General features: G+C 35.0%; 1 protein-coding gene across 1 annotated transcript in view; it reads left to right on the top strand.

Moving 5' to 3' along the window:
* The first annotated feature begins 1131 nt into the window (after positions 1–1131).
* Positions 1132–22448, top strand: part of LOC142230999 (uncharacterized) — a 32758-nt gene continuing 11441 nt past the window's right edge. Inside the window, exons 1-3 of the mRNA XM_075301617.1 lie at positions 1132–1272; positions 9256–9387; positions 9442–10608. Of these exons, the coding sequence (XP_075157732.1) occupies positions 9265–9387; positions 9442–10608 (1290 nt within the window). The 5' untranslated portion in view covers positions 1132–1272; positions 9256–9264. The remainder of the gene's footprint in view (positions 1273–9255; positions 9388–9441; positions 10609–22448) is intronic.

Raw genomic sequence — 22448 nt, 5'->3', positions numbered from 1 at the left:
GCACTCTACGGTGTGCGGACCTTAATTGGTCTATGTTCATACCATATACCAAAGAAGGTATAGACATCTCAAGTGAATTCACAGGCGCTGTAGTTTGTCTGCACACCGTAGAGGTCTCTTTTACGTCTGCAATTGAGTAATTTTTTAATTTTGCTTTAATTTGTTTTCTTGATGAAACGCCAAATATTGCAAAAGCTTATAAAACTCTGTACATCCACACCTTTTTATCAATGCAAATTGTACATTTTCTTGGCCTATGGTACAATCCTAGACCAAGAAAATATATAGACGTCTTATTTCAATTCACAATGATTTTGTTTATTTACAGTGCACAGTCATCGCACTCACTTGCTCAGTCAAGTGACTCAATTTGTTTTTGGAAAACGAGAATTACCGTACAAATCAGTCAATTTACATTACAAAAAAGGTGTGGATGTACCATATAGTGGCAGTGCGACCAAAAAATGTTACACCCGACCAAATATCGGTTGTCATTTATTTATTGAAATAAGCAACATTTTAAAGTTGATACCTTGTTTTGTTTGGAATTTAGTGTGATTTCAACGTACGGATGGATACCGCTAGATCGACTCGGAATTTCATCACCAACCAGAATATGTTCACTTTAAGGGGTCTGAGACCAATGTTTCGAGATGTAACAAGCGGAATGACAAATTAGTATACATACCACCCATCCGATGATAGATGGTAAAACTTTTTTGAGATAGTTTTTATTAAATTATTTTAAGAATAAAAATACGTTAAAGTTTATCACAAAAATAATATATTTTCTACCAAACAAACTCTTTTACCTCACCAAAAACCCTTCCAAACGATGTACATTAGTTTCACATTTCGTTTGGGAGGAAGATAATTTGTTTTGTTTTACGTGTAGTTATTTATTTCATTGGTTTATAGAATAGCGTGTTTAGCTGGCAACCCTACTTTCACATTTATCTACGTTTGTTCTAAGAGATCAAAATGTAGATAAATCTCCCATTCTCTTGCTTCTTTGTGAATTTATTTATCTCTCTTCACTTTTGCCTTTGTCATACCGCTCTCTTGTGTTCTCTTCATTTGTTTAACCTGAAATTTTTATATTTTGTCATTTGGGCTGAAGGCGTCATTCTATTGTGCATTTTGTATCAATTCGAAAAATTTGTTTCAGCGGTTGTGTTGTGTCTTTATCGTCTGTAATGTGCTATTTGTCGATTCTGGTGAATGTTACGTTTTAATTTCTCCAATATAACGAATTCATTGCCATAATCATAGGTAAGTAATTATTTTGTAACAATTATAGTTCATACTCAATATTTATTAGCTAGTCAAACGAAATTTTCATATCGAAGGATACATATAAAATCTGTAGATAAATAGAAACACATACGCATATATATGAGGGTGTTTTTATTATTTTTATTTTCTTATTTTGTCAATAATAGCCTTGCATAGAACTGAGTGAAAATTAAATAAATCAACATGACATCAATAAATTAAATTTTTTTGTCTTCTTTGGAAATCATCTGGGTCATAACTAAACAACGTAGATAGGTTATTGCAAGTCTGCACACTTTATGTATTCATATTATATGAACGTATGTGTGCGCTGGTCGACAGCTGAGGTGAAAATTTCGTTTCTATCTCAAAAGCAAACTCATATTTACACACTTATATATGTACTATAAAAACTCGACATGGCGCTATTGCGACCAACAAATGCTTCAACATTTCTCTTCTCATTTTTTTTCTCTTAAAAGACAATGTTGCCAAACATGTACAGAAAAAAGTGCTAATATCTAAGGTTTATCTCTTACGTCAAGTAGAACCAGAGAGTAGGAAATACAAGAAATGGAATCTTCTGCAAACAGTAAAAATATCAACCGCATAGATGTCGATCAGTAACCGCAGTGTTTTGGTATAAACGGCGTTGCGGTCGAAGCGCTATTTTGATCAATTGGTTACAGAAGCAATGGGAGTTATTATTTGAAATTGTCTGCCAAAATGTTGATAGAATAAAAACATGTATATAAAAAATCTTTTGTTAAATACAAAGGTTCTGAATCCTATTTTCCTTCAGTTTTATAAAGCTGGCAGAGAACAGACGCTGACGCAAACTGTATTATAACAGGTTTGCCGATAAGTCCCCGGTCTAACAAAGAAAAACACATTTTTTTTGTCAAAATTCGTTTTTACTATTCAACATAACAGGTTGGCTGATAAGTCCCCGGTCTGACACATAGATGGCGTCGCTAGTATTAAATGCGTATTATTTTTATATAGTACCAACCAGGGATCCGGAGCGGAGCGGAGCGGAGCGTGGAGCGGAGCGGAGCAAGCCCTTTTTTTGCCGGAGCGGGAGCGGAGCGGGAGCGGAGCGGGAGCGGTATTTTTAAAATCCGGAGCGGAGCGGGAGCGGAGCGGTTTCCAAATGAAAAACCGCTCCGCTCCGAATAAAATATTACTTGAATGAAATGTGTAACTTTGAAATTCCACTGTGTAGGTAATTTCAAATTTAGCTAGTACTTAGCGTAGTGTGAGTAAACGTTTAAAATGTGCGATATGTATTTTTGTACGTACGTACATTGGGGAAAACACAACGTATTTTTTAGTAATTGTTTTCAAAAACGGCAAATGTCAAAATATATATCTAGTATGTGTTGTAAAAGTAACAACAGTACTTTCGATCAATTTCATCCCGTATTACTACAAAGATGTTTGTAATGAACGTGAAATAAATGCAATTAAACGATCTTATTTATATTTAATTTTTAGTTTTCTACACTGAAAAAAATATTGTCGTGAAGTCGAAGATTCCATGTCTTTAGAATAAGAATGCAAATTTTGCTTAACATGGAAGACGCGTTTCTCTAAAATAAAGTTTTTTTTCTTGTCCAAAAGGCAATAAACTTTTGAATGAAGTTGTAATGTCCTTATAATTAAGTGATTTTACTTAAAAATGAAATGATGAAAGATAACATGAAAGATACAATTTTTGAGGTAAGGTCAACGTGACTTTAATAATTAAGAAAAATTCTTTCAAATTAATAAAATTGTCTTTAAATTTGTTTCCTTTTTGCATCTTGCCTACAAAGCAAAAAATCGTTAAAAAATAAGACATGTTTTTCAACACTTTATTTTAAAGACGCTTTTTACTTGAAACATAGCATAATTTCTACTGGAAGTCGAGTCTTAATATGGAAAAAGAAAAAAATAACTCGTTAACTCGTTTTTAAAGGATTTTGATAACAACTGACGAAAAAAATCTAAAAAAATTAAAAATTAACATTTGCTTCCTAGAAGCAAGTACATAACCCCCAAATTTAAAAGAGAATTACGTCTTTAAAGTATCCTTACTTGTATTCTCCGCTTCTTTGGCTCGGAATTAATACCCAAACTGTTAAAGTAAAGACAAAATCTTTGGAACCGGGCATGCTTTTTTTCATTCACATTTGCTTTACTATTGTACTATATCCTAGCATTCTCTTATTTCTGATATTAGTTCTCGAAAATTTAATTAAAATTATGGATAGTTTCAATTTTGGTTGAAAAATGTGCGCATATACATTTATTATACAATAAAGGGGAAAAAGCGAAATTAGGTAACACTAGATCTGAGTAAGAATATTCGTAGGTATACCACGGACTGATGTCGATGGAGGTTGTTGCAAACATAAACATACACACACACATTACAAATATAACAAAACCTCTTCTCTACGTCTGTTGCAAAACAAAAAAAAAACTTTCGGAGAGTAGTTACTTCTACTCTGTGTATAGACTTTCAATTCCAATCAGCGTTGCCGTTTTGGTCCGATCGGACCAAAATTGGTCCAAAAGATTTCTAATTTTTAAATTTGGTCCGATGGTCAGACCAAACAGAATTTGGTCCATTTTGGTCCATTTTCATAAATTTGGTTTCTATCACATATTAAATAGTAGATGGTGCACCGCAAAGAATATTGTCGGGAGGCCAAATATTTCACATGCTTAAAATACGAATACGAATTTTGCTTAGAATAGAAGACGTATTTCTCTGAAAAAGTTTTTCCTTGTCTAAAAGTCTCTAAACTTTTCAATGAAGTCTGTTTGTCCTTATATCGACATAAAAATGTGTATCCTAACATGAATGCAAATTTCGTTTTAATGAAGTCAAAATGGATTTATTATTTCTGAAAAAATCTTCAAAATTAATAAAATATTTCAACACATTGTTTTAAAGTCATTATACCCTAAACCACATAGTGGTTAGGGTATAATAAGTTTGATCTGCCAAAAAATGTGCCTACAAGAAATATTGATTTTAGACCCCATAAAATATATACCGATCGACTCAGAATCACCTCCTGAGTCGATCTAGCGCTTGGCGTCCGTCCGTCCATCCGTCCGTCTGTCCATGTATTTGTTGTTCACAGGATTTCGGTCGCAATTATTAACCGATTTTGATGAAATTTGGTACAGGGAGTTTTTTTGGGCACAAGGACGAACGTTATTGAATTTGGAAGAAATCGGATCAAATTTAGATATAGCTCCCATATATATGTATTGCCCGATTTCGACAAATGGGGTCACGTTGCACTTTTTTTACTAACCGATCGTCGTCAAATTTAGCACAAAATAATCTTCTGTATCACCCTTTAAGTCTGAAAATTTCATCGAAATCGGTTCAGATTTAGATATAGGTCCCATATATATGTATCGCCCGATTTTGTCAAATTAGGTCATAAAACCCTTATTTATCAACCGATCTTACTCAAAGTTGGCGAAATTTAATCTTCTATAGCACTAACTATATGTGCAAAAAATCATCGAAATCGGTTCAGATTTAGCTATAGCTCCCATATATATACCGCCCGATTTTTCTAAATAAAATAAAACTCAATTGAACAAATAATAATACAATGTTTGTACTATAATTTTCTCGAAGAGGAGCGGAGCGGAGCGTGGAGCGGAGCGGAGCGATTTTTTTTTTCTCGGAGCGGAGCGAGGAGCGGAGCGGTTTTTTTTTCTCCGGAGCGGGAGCGGAGCGGAGCGAAAAAAATGGACCGCTCCGGATCCCTGGTACCAACCTTCAAATGTGACGTCTGTAAGTCAATTAGTTTGTGAGATAAAGCGTCTTTTGTGAAGCAACTTTTGTTATTGTGAAAAAAAGGAATTTCGTGTTTTGATAAAATACTGTTTTCTGAAGGGAAAAAATAAATAGCAAAAACTTGGCTCGATAATGAGTTTCCGGGCTCTGCCCCAGGGAAATCAACAATAATTGATTTGCATGCAAAATTCAAGCGTGGTGGAATGAGGACGGTGAACGCAGTGGACGCCCGAAAGAGGTGGTTACCGACGAAAACATAAAAAAATACACAAAATGATTTTGAATGAGCGTAAAATGAAGTTGATCGAGATAGCAGAGGCCTTAAAGATATCAAAGAAACGTGTTGGTCATATCATTCATCAATATTTGGATATGCGGAAGCTCTGTGCAAAATGGGTGCCGCGCGAGCTCACAACAAAACAACAACGTGTTGATGATTCTGAGCGGTGTTTGCAGCTGTTAACTCGTAATACACCCGAGTTTTTCCGTCGATATGTGACAATGGATGAAACATGGCTCCATCACTACACTCCAATCGTCCACTCGACAGTCGGCTGAGTGGACAGCGACCAGTGAACCGTCTCCGAAGCGTGGAAAGACTTAAAAGTCCGCTGGCAAAGTAATGGCCTCTGTTGGGATGCGCATGGAATAATTTTTATCGATTGTCTTGAGAAGGGAAAAACCATCAACAGTGACTATTAATGGCGTTATTGGAGCGTTTGAAGGTCGAAATTGCGGCAAAACGGCCCCATATGAAGAAAAAAAAGTGTTGTTCCACCAAGACAACGCACCGTGCCACAAGTCATTGAGACGATGGCAAAAATTCGTGAATTGGGCTTCGAATTGCTTCCCCACCCACCGTATTCTCCAGATCTGGCCCCCAGCGACTTGTGCTTGTTCTCAGCAGTGCTGCCGTTACTACTTCAATCGAAGTATTTTGCTTCATTTTCACAAAATTTACTTCGTCACTCCTTCTTCCAAAAATCTGCTTCACTTTTTGTTCTGCTTCAATTTTTTAAATTTTTCCCCATATTACCTAATTGTTTTTCCTATTCCTTTAATTATGATGGTTTTAATCATTGAATTATTAACCGATGTAGACCAATTTTTGCATAGTTGTTAGAGACCATATACTTACACCATGCACCAAATTTCAGCAGGAAATTTGGTTCTCTTAGAGGCTCCGCAAGCCAAATCGGGCGATCAGTTTATATGGGGGCTATATATAATTATGGACCGATGTGGACCGATTTTTGCATGGTTGTTAGAGATCATATGGTGAAACCATGTACCAAATTTCAGCTGGATCGGATGAAATTTGCTTCTCTTAGAGTCCCCGTAAAAGTGGACCGATATGGCCCATTTGCAATACCATCCGACCTACATCAATAAAAACTACTTGTGCCAAGTTTCAAGTCCATAGCTTCTTTCGTTCGGAAATTAGCGTGATTTCAACAGACGGACGGACATGCTCAGATCAACTCACAATTTCACCACGACCCAGAATATATATACTTTATGGAGTCTTAGAGCAATATTTCGATGTGTTACAAACGGAATGACAAAGTTAATATACCCCCATCCTATGGTGGAGGGTATAATAAAATGAATTCTATTGTTTTGTTTTCAAAAATGTATGCTACTTCAATTTTATTCAATCTACTCCACTTTTTTCCAAAATCTACTTCACTCAATTTTTCACTAGCGGCAGCACTGGTTCTCAGACCTCAAAAGGATGCTCGCAAGGAAAAAAATTTGGCTGCAATGAAGAGGTGATTGACGAAACTGAGGCCTATTTGGAGGCAAAACCTAAGTACTACCAAAATGGTATCAAAAAATTGGAAGGTCGTTATAATCGTTGTGTCTCTCTTGAAGGGAACTATGTTGAATAATAAAAACGAATTTTGACAAAAAATGTGTTTTTCTTTGTTAGACCGGGGATGTATCAGCCAACCTGTTAGGTCAGATGGTATTGCAAATGGGCCATATCGGTCCACTTTTACGTATAGCCCCCATATAAACGGAACCCCAGATTTGGCTTGCGGAGCCTCTAAGAGGAGCATATTTCATCCGATCCGGCTGAAATTTGGTACATTGAGTTGGTATATGATCTCCAACAACCATGCAAAAATTAGTCCACATCGGTCCATAATTATATAGAGCCCCCATATAAACCGATCCCCAGATTTGGCTTGCGGAGCCTCAAAGAGAAGCAAATTTCATTCGATCCGGCAAATTTCATTCGAACCGTGCAAAAATTGGGTCCATAATTATATATAGCCCCCATATAAAATGATCACCAGATTTGGTTTGCGGAGCCTCTAAGAGAAGCACATTTCATCCGATCCGGCTGAAATTTGGTACATGGTGTTGGTATATGCCCTCTAACAACCATGCAAAAATTACTCCACATCGGTCCATAATTATATAGAGCCCCCATATAAACCGATCCCCAGATTTGGCTTGCGGAGCCTCAAAGAGAAGCAAATTTCATTCGATCCGGCTTAAACTTGGTACATTGTGTTAGTATGTGGTCTCTAACAACCATGCAAAACTTTGTCCACATCGGTCCATAATTATATATAGCCCCCATATAAACCGATCCCCAGATTTGGCTTGCGGAGCCTCTAAGAGAAGCAAATTTCATCCGGCCCGGTTCAAATTTGGAACATGGTGTTAGTATATGGTATCTAACAACCATGCCAGACTTGGTCCATATCGGTCTATAGTTAGGTTAGGTTAAAGTGGCAGCCCGATTAAGTCCCACACTCACTTAGACTATTCAGTCCATTGTTATATATAGCCGATCCCCAATCACACAAAAATTAGTCCATATCGGTATCATGGTTGTCACTCGAGCCAAAAATAATCTAGCAAAATTTTATTTCTATAGAAAATTTTGTCAAATTTTTATTTCTATAGAAAATTTTGTCAAAACTTTATTTCTATAGAAAATTTTGTCAAAATTTTATTTCTATAGAAAATTTTGTTAAAATTTTATTTCTATAGAAAATTTTGTCAAAATTTTATTTCTATAGAAAATTTTGTCAAACTGAATTATATACGTATTTAATCGGTCTTTTTTCATTTTATATATACCACGTATGGACTTACTTATAATTTAGAAGACGGTGTTCGAAGGTTTTAAGATACCTTGCCATCGGCAAGCGTTGCCGCAACCCAAGTACACACAAAAAAATAAAATATGAATTTGTACATAAATTTGTACATTTTTATAAATTTATGGACTTTTCCATTAAAAATATGTACACTTACATAATATATTGTTTTCGTAAATACTTGTTGTGAAATTATGAATTTTTTAATAATATATATGAACGGTCTCATAAAATCAATGAAACTTTACTTAATATATCAAAAAATACTGGTTTTCTCATAGTGTGAGAGAACAACAACATAGAGTTACTCTCATATGTAACAATACAAGCATATAATACGAGACAAAAAAACAACGAAACATAACGTTTTGAAGGCAACACGTGTGTTTGAGTTTTTCAGTACAGTTTGAGTCGCCTTGAGACTCGAAGAATTTTTTCTTGCTGTAAAAAATTGACAAAAAACAATATTAAATGGAAGCGTTGGTGCTCATAAGTAATATAAAATATTATAAAATTATGTTCTTTACTGGTTGGACTATAATGTGGTTTTTAGTAATTGGATTCAAACATTTTGACCAATTATACAGGCATTAATAATCAGGGGAAAAATCTAAAGGAAAAGTTACATGTATTGCATTACGTTTTTAATATATATTATGAAAAAGTACATATTTTTCAATGACGAAAAATATGTATACTTCATTTATAATATAAAAAACTCCATTCATATTATGTATACATTCGTAGCCAATGAAAGCCTGTATTTTTTATTTTATGAATTGATTTCATATAATTTATGAATCCCGTGTTTGGAAAATTTTTGTGAACACTATTCATAAAATAAATGTATTATTTTTTTGTGTGTAATTCGATTGTGGATGACAGTGTTTAGAAGAAGTTTCTACGCAACCCATGGTGGAGGGTACATAAGCTTCGGCCTAGCCAAACTTATGGCCGTATATACTTGTTCAATCTTTCTTCATATCTTTTCATAAAGTAATAACAATATAATTTAATTCATCTTTTCTCATGTCTTTCTTTTAACCCTAGTACTGCAAAATGGCCAATTCCAATGTATGTCGATTGTGCAAAAAATTATGTATTGGCAGCTTACGACTTCAAGATATTAATGGTCATTATAGCGAAATTTACAAAATTGCAATACAATATTTTGAACCCAAGGTAAAATCAATATTTCCAAATGATCGACTTGGCCTTTAGTATTCATTATTTCAGTTTGTTAATGTCGAACATGGTGCCCAATATCCAATAGCCCTATTATGTATGAGTTGCTGGCAACATATTTCCGATTTCCATAATTTCCGGCAGACAATAATGTTGGTACAAGCAAATCTATTTCAGGATGCTGAAAAAGTTATGGCAACGGTGGTTGAAAAGGAATCCAGAACTCGGGAAAGGAAATGTTCTATTAGTGAGAGTGGGTCTAATAAAAAATCGGAGGCAACATTTGGGAATGAATTAATAGTTCCCGATCAGAATGATGAAACGAAATCGAAAGAGCCAACTGACCGTTTCGATGAAACTCAAAGTCCAAATTCTTCTTACACGGATCGCTTTAATGCCAGTGAAGTGGTTATAAAACCAGAATTCGATGTTACCGAATTAATGGAATGTATGCAATATGAAGGAGGGCAAAGTTCACCACCACAACCTTATGAGGAATATGAATACGAATATCAAAGTGAAAATTCTACTATTTATCACCAGCCCATGGCCAATTATCCGTCTTCTTTGAACCCAGATCTTTTAAAGGTGCCATCTAAGAAACGGTATTCCAAAAATCCCAAACAGCGTAAGAAATTATACTCGAAATCATGGGATGATTTAGATCCTGTTATAGCCCAATGGAAACCAGTTGTCGAATGCTATATGTGTTCCGAAAAATTCACCTTAATTACCGGTGTTCGCAAACATTTCATGGAGAAACATCCCTCGGATGTGTTCTATTTTACCTGTTGTGACCGACAATTGAGTTTGCGCCATAAAATTCTTGAACATGCCCGTCATCATCTTTGTCCCACAAAGTGTCCACTTTGCCACAGGCGTTTTCAGGATAAATTCTCATTTTCCTCCCACATGTTTTACCTACATAAGCAAGGTGAATTCCCAAAAGAGGAACAGGAAGAAGATGATAGTGATGGCATACAGCGTGCGGTTTATCCCAAGTGTGGCTTTTGCGGAATGTTATTTGAAGATCATTCTAAATTACGTGAACATTTGACCACACATCAAGGATTATGGGATAGAAAATGTATTAAGTGTTCATTGTCATTTAGAATTCGCGAAGAATTGTATCAACATTTAAAAAGTGTCCATCCCCTATTGTATGCCGCAATATATCGCCAAGATTTGAATCCCACAGTGAGTGCTGAGTCATTGATTTGAATACTGGCAATAAATTAAAGCAAGGACGCTTTACACCGTACAACAATCTTCAACTATATAATGTTACAATTGTAAGGCCATGCAGAATTTTATAGAACTATATCCAGATTGGAAGCTATAATAATCAAGAAGAAAACGAAAGTGTTACCAAGTTCATATTGGTATATGTGGCCAACCTCCCAGCAACCAAATTGGAAGTTCTTCTTCTACACAAACGTTTCTTTCTAAGAGTACCCCGGGATCCTCCATCAATTCATTTCTACTTCCTATGAAGTTGGACCAGAAAACACGCCACTTTGCTTTTTTAAAGTCAAAATTAAATTTTTGAGCAATTAAGTGCGCAAAAAAAGAATAGAAACTATACAAAGAGGTAAAAAACACAAAAAAATAAAATTATAAATTTTACCGCTCCGAGGATTTGAACCTGTGCCAGTTGACTTTTTCACTACCATGGAATTTCTTTTGAGAAGGTTTTGGAAATCATGAGAATTTTTAATTTTTTTTTTTTAAGTTTAAATAGAAAAATCTATATTACAAAAATATAAGCTGAAAATAACAAAATAAAAACGAAAAACAATCTTTTGAGAAAATATTTTATATAGAGATTTATATATTTTATGGTGAGATTTGAACCTGTGATCTCTATTTTTCCTCTCATACTCATAAAGACAAAGTGGTTGGTGAAAAGAACATTGTTTTTTAAGGCACAACTTCTAAAGCAATACAAACAAGTAAGTAAAGTCTAAAGTCGTGCGGGGCAGACTATATTATATGCCTCGCCACTAAAATTCTTGTTACCATCGTTACTCCTTCAAATTTGTTGGGACCTATATAAAAGTTTATATTCCCAAATACAAATATATAAATACGAAGCGATTTAAACAAATTTTTTTAGACTTTTACAAAATCTATAGACTTAAAATTTAAATCGGCTAATGATTGGGACGAAACACAATGTTAGTCAAAAAAAATATTGGAAATATCTAAATATAAAGCCATTGCATAAAATTTCGAAAATCTGAATTTATGATTTATCGGTCGATACATACGTATTAGAGAATAGGAAAATTTGAATCATTTTTAGGAGTTTTCGACTTATCAGTGGAGATTTTACAAGGAAAATGTGGGTATTTTAGACATAGTACATCTGCCTTATGTAAAGTCCATGTAAATCACATTGGAGATGATCCAAATTTGAACTACTTCCGGATCACAAGTTGAGCAACCAAACTACTTTTTTGGAAACATTTTGTTTGCTGGATAGAAATAACTCTACATGATATTTTTTTATTAACCCATCTTTATATTGTTTGGAATTCAACCAAAGCAGTTGCGTCTGAGCTAATTTAAAAACAAGTATATACGGCCGTAAGTTCGACCAGGCCGAAGCTTATGTACCCTCCACCATGGATTACGTAGAAACTTCTACTGCAGACTGTCATCCACAATCGAATTACTTGAGTTGCGGTAACAATTGCCGATGGCAAGGTATCTTAAAACTTCCTAACACCGTAATGTATACCACATAGTCCATACGTGGTATATATTAAACTAAAAAAGGCCGATTAAATACGTATATAATTAAGATTAAAGTTTCTATAGAAATAAAATTTTGACAACATTTTCTATAGAAATAAAATTTGGAAAAAATTTTCTATAGAAATAAAATTTGGAAAAAATTTTCTATAGAAATAAAATTTGACAAAATTTTGTACAGAAATAAAATTTTGACAAAATTTTCTATAGAAATAAAATTTTGACAAATAATAGAAATAACATTTTGACAAATAATAGAAATAACATTTTGACAATGTTTTCTATAAAAATAAAATTTTGGTAGATTATTTTTGGCTCGAGTGGCAACTATGATTATGAACCGATATGGACCAATTTTTGTGTGATTGGGGATCGGGTATATATAACTATAGACCGATTTCAACCGGATCGTTGCAAATTTCAACCGGATCGGATGAATTTTGCTCCTCCAAGAGGCTCCGGAGGACATATCTGGTGATCGGTTTATATGGGAACTATTTATAATTATGGACCGATGTGGACCAATTTTTGCATGGTTGTTAGAGACTATACACTAACACAATGTACCAAATTTCAGCCGGACCGGATGAAATTTGGTTTTCTTAGAGGCTCCGCAAGCCAAATCGGGGGATAGGTTTATATGGGGGCTATATGTAATTATGGACCGATATAGACCAATTGGATGGTTGTTAGAGACCATATACTAACACCATGTACCAAATTTCAGCCGGATCGGATGAAATTTGCTTCTCTTAGAGTAATCGCAAACCAAATTTGGGGGTCCGTTTATATGGGGGCTATACGTAAAAGTGGACCGATATGGACCAATTTTTGCATGGTTGTTAGAGACCATATACTAACACCATGTACCAAATTTCAGCCGGATCGGATGAAATTTGCTTCTCTTAGAGCAATCGCAAGCCAAATTTGGGGGTCCGTTTATATGGGGGCTATACGTACTATATATACTTTATGGGGTCTAAGAGCAATATTTCGATATGTTAGGTTAGGTTAGGTGGCAGCCCGATGTATCAGCCTCACTTAGACTATTCAGTCCATTGTTATACCACATTGGTGAACTTCTCTCTTATCACTGAGTGCTGCCCGATTCTATGTTAAGCTCAATGACAAGAGACCTCCTTTTTATAGCCAAGTCCGAACGGCGTTCCACATTGCAGTGAAACCACTTAGAGAACCTTTTGAAACCCTCAGAAATGTCACCAGCATTACTGAGGTGGAATAATCCACCGCTGAAAAACTTTTTGGTGTTCGGTCGAAGCAGGAATCGAACCCACGACTTTGTGTATGCAAGGCGGGCATGCTAACCATTATACCACGGTGGCTCCCAATCGATATGTTACATACGGAATGACAAAATTAATATACCCCCCATCCTATGGTGAAGGGTATAAAAAAGTAAAACGAAGTAAGACCCTGTGTCAAATTTGTAGATGAATGCACTCAAACTGCAAGATGTACTTTGCACACAAAAATACATGAACAGGGAGGGAGACGGACATGGCTAAATCGGCTCAGAATTTAATTCTAATATGGCTAAATCACAATGCTCTTAACAGGTTGGCTGATAAGTCCCCGGTCTATCAAAGAAAAACACATTTTTTTTGTCAAAAATCGTTTTTATTATTCAACATAGTTCCCTTCAAGAGCGATACAACGATTATAACGACCTTCCAATTTTTTGATACCATTTTGGTAGTACTCCTTCGGTTTTGCCTCAAAATAGGCCTCAGTTTCGGCGATCACCTCTTCATTGCAGCCCTGCGAGCATCCTTTTCAGGTCTGAGAACAAGAAATAGTCGCTGGGGGCCAGATCTGGAGAATACGGTGGGTGGGGAAGCAATTCGAAGCCCAATTCATGAATTTTTGCCATCGTTCTCAATGACTTGTGGAAAGGTGCGTTGTCTTGGTGGAACAACACTTTTTTCTTCTTCATATGCGGCCGTTTTGCCGCGATTTCGACTTTCAAACGCTCCAATAACGCCATATAATAGTCACTGTTGATGGTTTTTCCCTTCTCAAGATAAAATTTATCTTTTTTTATTCCATGCGCATCCCAAAAAACAGAGGCCATTACTTTGCCAGCGGATTTTTCAACTTAAAAAAAATATTCATATAATCTCATGTGTAGAAAATTTTAATTATGCATAGGTATGTATACAATATTTATACCCTGCTCCACACTGTGGAACAGGGTATTATAAGTTAGTGCATATGTTTGCAACACCCAGAAGGAGACGAGATAGACACATGGTGTCTTTGGCAAAAATGCTCAGGGTGGGCTCCTGAGTCGATATAGCCATGTCCGTCTGTCCGTGAACACATTTTTGTAATCAAAGTCTAGGTCGCAGTTTTAGTCCAATCGACTTCAAATTTGGCACAAGTATGTGTTTTGGCTCAGAATAGGTTAGGTTAGGTTAGGTTATGTGGCAGCCCGATGTATCAGGCTCACTTAGACTATTCAGTCCATTGTGATACCACAGTGGTGAACTTCTCTCTTATCACTGAGTGCTGCCCGATTCCATGTTAAGCTCAATGACAAGGGACCTCCTTTTTATAGCCGAGTCCGAACGGCGTTCCACATTCCAGTGAAACCACTTAGAGAAGCTTTGAAACCCTCAGAAATGTCACCTGCATTACTGAGGTGGGATAATCCACCGCTGAAAAACTTTTTGGTGTTCGGTCGTAGCAGGAATCGAACCCACGACCTTGTGTATGCAAGGCGGGCATGCTAACCATTGCACCACGGTGGCTCCCTATAGATCCTCAGAATAGATCCCTATTGATTTTGGAAGAAATCGGTTCAGATTTAGATATAGCTCCCATATATATCTTTCGCCCGATATGCACTTATACGGCCCTAGAAGCCTGAGTATTACCCCAATTTGGTTGAAATTTTGCACTAGGAGTACAATTGGTAGTATAGTCAAATGTGCATAATTTTATTGAAATCGGTTCAGATTTCGATATAGCTCCCATATATATCTTTCGCCCGATATGGACTAATACGGTCCCAGAAGCCAGAGTTTTACTCCAATTTGGTTGAAATTTTGCACAGGGAGTAGAATTAGTATTGTAGCTATGCGTGCCAAATTTGGTTGAAATCGGTTCAGATTTAGATATATCTCCCATATATAGCTTTCGCCCGATTTACACTCATATGACCACAGAGGCCAATTTTTAACTCCGATTTTGTTGAAATTTTGCACAGGGAGTAGAATTAGCATTATTGCTAAGCGTACCAAATTTGGTTGAAATCGGTTCAGATTTAGATATAGCTCCCATATAGATGTTTTTCTGATTTCGACAAAAATGGTCAAAATACCAACATTTTCCTTGTAAAATCGCCACTGCTTAGTCGAAAAGTTGTAAAAATGACTCTAATTTTCCTAAACTTCTAATACATATATATCGAGCGATAAACCATAAATAAACTTTTTCGAAGTTTCCTTAAAATTGCTTCAGATTTAAACGTTTCCCATATTTTTTTACAAACATTGTGCTCCACCCTAGTGCATTAGCCGACTTAAATTGTGAGTCTACAGATTTTGTAGAAGTCTATCAAATTCTGTCCAGATCGAGTGATATTTAAATGTATGTATTTGGGACAAACCTTTATATATAGCCCCCAACACATTTGTCGGATGTGATATGGTATCGACAATTTAGATCTACAAAGTGGTGCAGGGTATAATATAGTCGGCCCCGCCCGACTTTAGACTTTCCTTACTTGTTTTATAATATTAAATTGAGCCGACGGGCTTTTTGGGCAGCAAATAAATCAATGACTTCTTCAGTCGGCACATTTATTCGGCGATGAACTGACATTAATGCCAATCCTTTGAGTCTTCTCTCGCTAGTCGAATTTCTAAGATACACTGAGAAAATTGAACGTCGTAACTACAAGTAAATTCCATAATATTGAGTAGTTCAAAATTTTACTCACAGTTAGTTAAATTTAACTACTGATTAACAAAATTAACTCAGTGGAAGTAAATTGAACTTACGGCCATTACCAGCAAAATGGTTAAGAACTCTCAATGAGTTCGTAAATGGACTAAAGCAAATATAATAATAGAGAATACGTATTTCCTCGAACGTACCAAGAAGTTTCTCAGCATTACTGAACTTTTACTGTGCAATATTACGAAATTTCCAATTTTAGTAAAAATAAACTAACGATGAATGTCAGTTCTTACTACCGTTAAGTGAATATATTTCTAGACAATAGTTCGTCTCCGAAACATGTCCTCGTGTGGTGTTTCTAAAAATAGACACCCTTGACTGTATGTGTTAATGAATACATGCAGCCAAGCAAGAAAAGAATAAACAAAGTCACATTTGGTTGTTGATTATAAGAGCGAAGTGGCCCAGTGGATAGTGTGTTTAGTTAGAAAACTGATGGTACGCGGTTCGATTCTCCGTCCGGACAAAAGGTAAAATTTTATAAAATGATAACAATAAAATCTAAAAAAGATTCTAAACGATTTGTACTACAGAAGAGTAAGTGGTTTGTACTAAATATAATATGACATGTAGAAATGGGTATCCTCCCCCTTGAGGTATCCTTGCTCCAAGTCATCACCAGGTGGTCTAGGAAATCCAGAACATTAATTTTTTCGTTTTCAAAAATGTATTATTTAGTTAATTTTTTACTTCTGATCAGTAAAATTTGAACTTGACAAAAGTTAAAACAAATTACTAACCTATAGCACAATGTTGAACTTACTATGGGTACATGGTTCTTTAGCGACATACGAAGTTCAATATTAACCCTGGTTAGTTAAAAATAACTCGCTAATGGGTTCACTCTTCTCTGAGTGTACGTCTTTAATCTCTTCATTGTTGAAAATGAACGTTCGGATGAACACGTAGTAACTGCCGGGATGGAAAATGCAGTACTTTTTTCAAAACTTTTTCACCCCGGTCAGTACCGTAGTACCCCCGCGAATGATTTAGTACCTTTTGTGTAGACATTTTTGAGTCGATATCAGATTTATGGTACAATAGCTTTGACAAAATATTTTAATATTTTGAGAAATTACAAATATGGCAAAACAGACCATGTGGGAAAAAATCTATTTTGTAAAAGACATCGTCAAAAACAGGATTTTATTGAACTTCAATAATGTTTTAGTCGAAAAACGAATGCGATTCTATATTATCGATTTTTTATTTCGGTAGAAAATGTTGTCAAAATTTTATTTCTATATAGAATTTTTGCAAAATTTTATTTTTATAGAAAATTTTGTCAAAATTTTATTTCAATTGAAAATTTTTTCAAAATTTTATTTCAATTGAAAATTTTGTAAAAGATTTATTTCTATAGGAAATTTTTGCAAAATTTTATTTCTATAGAAAAAATTTTGCAAAATTTTTTTTCTATAGAATTTTTTTGCAAAATTTTATTTCTTTAGAAAATTTTTGCAAAATTTTATTTATATAAAAAATTTTGTCAAAATTTTATTTTCTTTAAAATTCAGTCTCTTGACAATAATATTCCAGTGAAATTTTTGTTGAAATTTAGTAAAAAGTACCTTTCCGATCAAAAAATACCTTTTTTGTACTTTCTTAAAAATTGTATTTTCCATCCCTGAGTAACTGGCAAAGTGACCAAAATTTTTAAAAGAATATGCACGTTTGGAAAAATCTCTTTATTGCTTCCATCGCTGAATTAGGTAGGTTCTTTTCGCAGGTTTTGCGCCATTTCATTTACACATGTGTGTTTGGCTGTTTCGTTGTTGTTGCTATGGCCAAACAAAGCGAGTCATGTTCACAAAAAGAACAACAAACACACATAAAAGCAGAAATACATTTTCCAAAAATGAAATTTGTGGTGCGAGAACAAAAATAATTTGTTTTTTTTTTCGACCGTCGTTTGACGGACTTTTCAACTAGTATTCTATGATTTGTGCAAGTTTTATAGGTAAGCGTTTTTCAAAATAAAACCTCCAGCTTTTCTTCAACATCTTCGAAAAGATTTTTCTATGCGGGGGGTTTGATCCCCCTCACACCCCCCCCCCCCCCTGAATTCGGCCTTGCTTTCGCATATCCAAATATTGATGAATGATATGACCAACACGTTCTTTTGATATCTTTAAGGCCTCTGCTATCTCGATAAACTTCATTTTATGGTCATTCAAAATCATTTTGTGGATTTTTTTTTGATGTTCTTTTGATATCTTTAAGGCCTCTGCTATCTCGATCAACTTCATTTTACGGTCATTCAAAATCATTTTGTGGGCGTCCACTGCGTTCACCGTCCTCCGTGCTCATTTCACCACGCTTGAATTTTGCATGCCAATCAATTGTTGTTGATTTCCCTGGACAGAATCCGGAAACTCATTATCAAGTCAAGTTTTTGCTTCCACCGTATTTTTTCCCTTCAGAAAACAGTATTTTATCAAAACACGAAATTTCTTTTTTCCATTTTTTTTTTCACAATAACAAAAGTTGCTTCTCAAAAGACGCTCTATCTCACAAACTAATTGACTTACAGACGTCAAATTTTGACACGAATCATTTGAAGGTTGGTACTATATAATAATAATAATATGCATTTAATACTAGCGACGCCATCTATGTGTCAGACCGGGGACTTATCAGCCAACCTGTTAACTCACCATTGGTTTGACCCGCCTGCAACATAATTAACATGATCTATCCAAGTAAGTGAACTATTGAATATTATTCCTATTTTTTTTTTTTCTTTGGCAACAAAATCTATTATCTGTTTGTTTATATGGATATCTGGTGTACGTGGCCGGAAATGTTTGTTCCTGTGTATTATAAGTCATTTCAATTTCCTGGTGTTTAGCAATAATCCCTTAATTAATTATTTTCAAAGGGACTTTTCGCTGAGAGTTCCTATTCTAATTTGGTTCGATCGATCCTAACCGCCATCGATATTTAGTCATTTCTCCAAAATTATAATATTCTAACTAGACGCATTGTATAGTAAAACTAATATAAAAATGTGCGAATGTTATCTCGTGCATTACAGGAAAATAATCAATGGCCTCAAAACATTTATCCGATCCGTATTGAGCGAATTCTTTGATATATTATTGAGCTTATAACACGACATTCATAGTTCCAGCAAGTTTGCCATCTAAACTACATTATCTACAGTTTTGCGTGTTCAAAAGTATCTGAAACCCAAATGCTTTAGCTGATGTACATGGCTACATGTATTAGCACGTATGTGTGCCTTCAATTCATTTGGTATTAAGTGAGGAGCATTCTCTCTTCTCTCTACGAATCGTGCATTGAAACCAAACTGTCAGTATCTCTTGTCCCATTGACTGTAACAGTGTGGCGTTAGTGAATTACTGTTGCTTGTTCGCTTCACTTCGGTAGATCAAACCCGCTTCTGTATGTTGTATAAATAAAAGAATCTTCCATAATCGTGCTTAGTGTTTAGTTCGTCACCATATTTTCGATTTGTTATTGTGGTGTAGAGAAATCTTGAGAATATAAATAAAATCACCAAGTAACTATTGGTGGTCTTAACTGACGAGGTATGTTAATAACAAAAAAATGTGTTGTTGTTGTCATTTTGGTATTGTGACGTGTTCGTGAATATACGAAATCGTGCACAACGTTACGATGTGTGTATTGTTTGCACACATCTTCCTCTTCACTTCGACTAACATTCAAGCACTGATATTCGTGTATAAAAGAAATTTCGTTTTTCGAGTGAACACACGCGATTCAACAGCGTGCACTAAAAACCAATATCGTGCGGTCTGGTGGAGTGGAACATATGACGATGACTACAACACTACAAACTCAACATACAAGCGTATGTGAATATACCACGAATATATTTTGCTTTGTTTTTATCTTCTTCGTTATACGGTTTTGTTATGAGAGCTATTGTATAGAAAAATCGATATGCCACATGCCACGAAGTTAGTAGTATTTTCATTGAGCATTATAAATTGACGGGGATTGTTTGTGCAGTATTGAGTTTGTGTTATCGTGTAGAGCAAAAACAAAAGAACAAATGTTAGTATATTTACCAGAGTTGCCTACTCTGAGAAATTGGCACGAAATTTAATAGTTGATTTTATTAATTAGTATAAATAAATTTACCAAATAAAAAATATTATGGAAAATAATTATGTATGAATATTTATGGAAAATATATGTATATATAGGATAAATAGAATGAAAATTGTATAGACTATTCGAAAATAAAACACTGCTTTATCATTGTACAAATGAGGCGTTAGATGTCACTATTAGTGTATGATCATACAGTTTGTGTTCGTATATAAACATAATGTGCAACAGAGTTGCCAACTCTACAACATTAGATTTTTCGATTAACGAGTTTAATATTAGTTATGTTGCTTTATTTTACTCAAAGTAAGACTAATATATGGGAGAAAGAAACTACAGTCATAGTATAAAATTTGGGTGAAAGTACAAATAGGCTAAATATTGTCAATTGAATGATTATTTGGCATCAAGGCATATTTAATAAGGTCCCAACAAACACAAGGATGAGTATTTTTCACATGTAACCAAAGACCATTAATAAAGAAGACGTGAATTGGGCTTTGATAGTGTTAGTAATAGAAAACGGAGATTAATATCATACTTGTTGGAAAAGCGCTCCGAACTTACTGGTTTGATGCAGACAATTTTTATTTAGCTATTTTCTCCAACATTTCACGCAAATTTCTGTGTCGGTTGCACTAAATTATTCATAAAATGTTTCACAAAGTGTTTTTGTTCGTTTAAGGGTTAAAAAAATTGCTAAAATAAGCGAATTAAGTTTTGTTACGAATGCAAAATGAAAAGAGAAACCGAAAAAAAGTTGCAACGTCTCATGGAACATGTATGATATTAATCTCTGTTTTTTTCAAGAAAAAGAAGAAGAGCAAGCTTATCTCACGTCTTCTTTATTAATGGTCTTTGCATGTAACACCATATCAATTTGACAGTGAATCCCATATTCAACATTAATTCAGATGGCCTTGCAAATTGATTGCCTTCAACATAAAGGGTGATTTGTTAAGAGCTTGATAACTTTTTTTAAAAAAAAAACGCATAAAATTTGCAAAATCTCATCGGTTCTTTATTTGAAACGTTAGATTGGTCCATGACATTTACTTTTTGAAGATAATTTCATTTAAATGTTGACCGCGGCTGCGTCTTAGGTGGTCCATTCGGAAAGTCCAATTTTGGGCAACTTTTCGAGCATTTCGGCCGGAATAGCCCGAATTTCTTCGGAAATGTTGTCTTCCAAAGCTGGAATAGTTGCTGGCTTATTTCTGTAGACTTTAGACTTGACGTAGCCCCACAAAAAATAGTCTAAAGGCGTCAAATCGCATGATCTTGGTGGCCAACTTACCGGTCCATTTCTTGAGATGAATTGTTCTCCGAAGTTTTCCCTCAAAATGGCCATAGAATCGCGAGCTGTGTGGCATGTAGCGCCATCTTGTTGAAACCACATGTCAACCAAGTTCAGTTCTTCCATTTTTGGCAACAAAAAGTTTGTTAGCATCGAACGATAGCGATCGCCATTCACCGTAACGTTGCGTCCAACAGCATCTTTGAAAAAATACGGTCCAATGATTCCACCAGCGTACAAACCACACCAAACAGTGCATTTTTCGGGATGCATGGGCAGTTCTTGAACGGCTTCTGGTTGCTCTTCACTCCAAATGCGGCAATTTTGCTTATTTACGTAGCCATTCAACCAGAAATGAGCCTCATCGCTGAACAAAATTTGTCGATAAAAAAGCGGATTTTCTGCCACTGATTTTGGTAATAAAATTCAATGATTTGCAAGCGTTGCTCGTTAGTAAGTCTATTCATGATGAAATGTCAAAGCATACTGAGCATCTTTCTCTTTGACACCATGTCTGAAATCCCACGTGATCTGTCAAATACTAATGCATGAAAATCCTAACCTCAAAAGAATCACCCTTTATTTTCCGATTTTTCTAATATGTTGAGAAATTGTTGCTAACGTGTTGAATTCTACTGTTGAGGGTAATGTCTGTTTTTGTTGAGAAAGCGATTTGCTCAATAATTTCTCAAACTGAATTTTAAGGTAATTCTTTGAAAAAATGTTTGAAACCGTATTGAATATAAGCATTTCTCCAATGCTTGTGTTTATTGGGGTAGTTTCAGTATTACAAAAACAAAAACATCTTTGATTGTCAGTCAATTTGAAACATTATTCAACAAGTGGGAAATTTAAAATAGAAAAAATCTGGAAATATATCGATGTATACTTCGAAATATGAGGAAATGTTTTACGAGTC

This window comes from Haematobia irritans, chromosome 3 (genome assembly GCF_050003625.1).
Source record: "Haematobia irritans isolate KBUSLIRL chromosome 3, ASM5000362v1, whole genome shotgun sequence".
Classification (NCBI taxonomy): domain Eukaryota; kingdom Metazoa; phylum Arthropoda; class Insecta; order Diptera; family Muscidae; genus Haematobia; species Haematobia irritans.
Note: the sequence above shows the minus strand (reverse complement) of the source record. Positions and strands in the feature narration are given on the sequence as shown.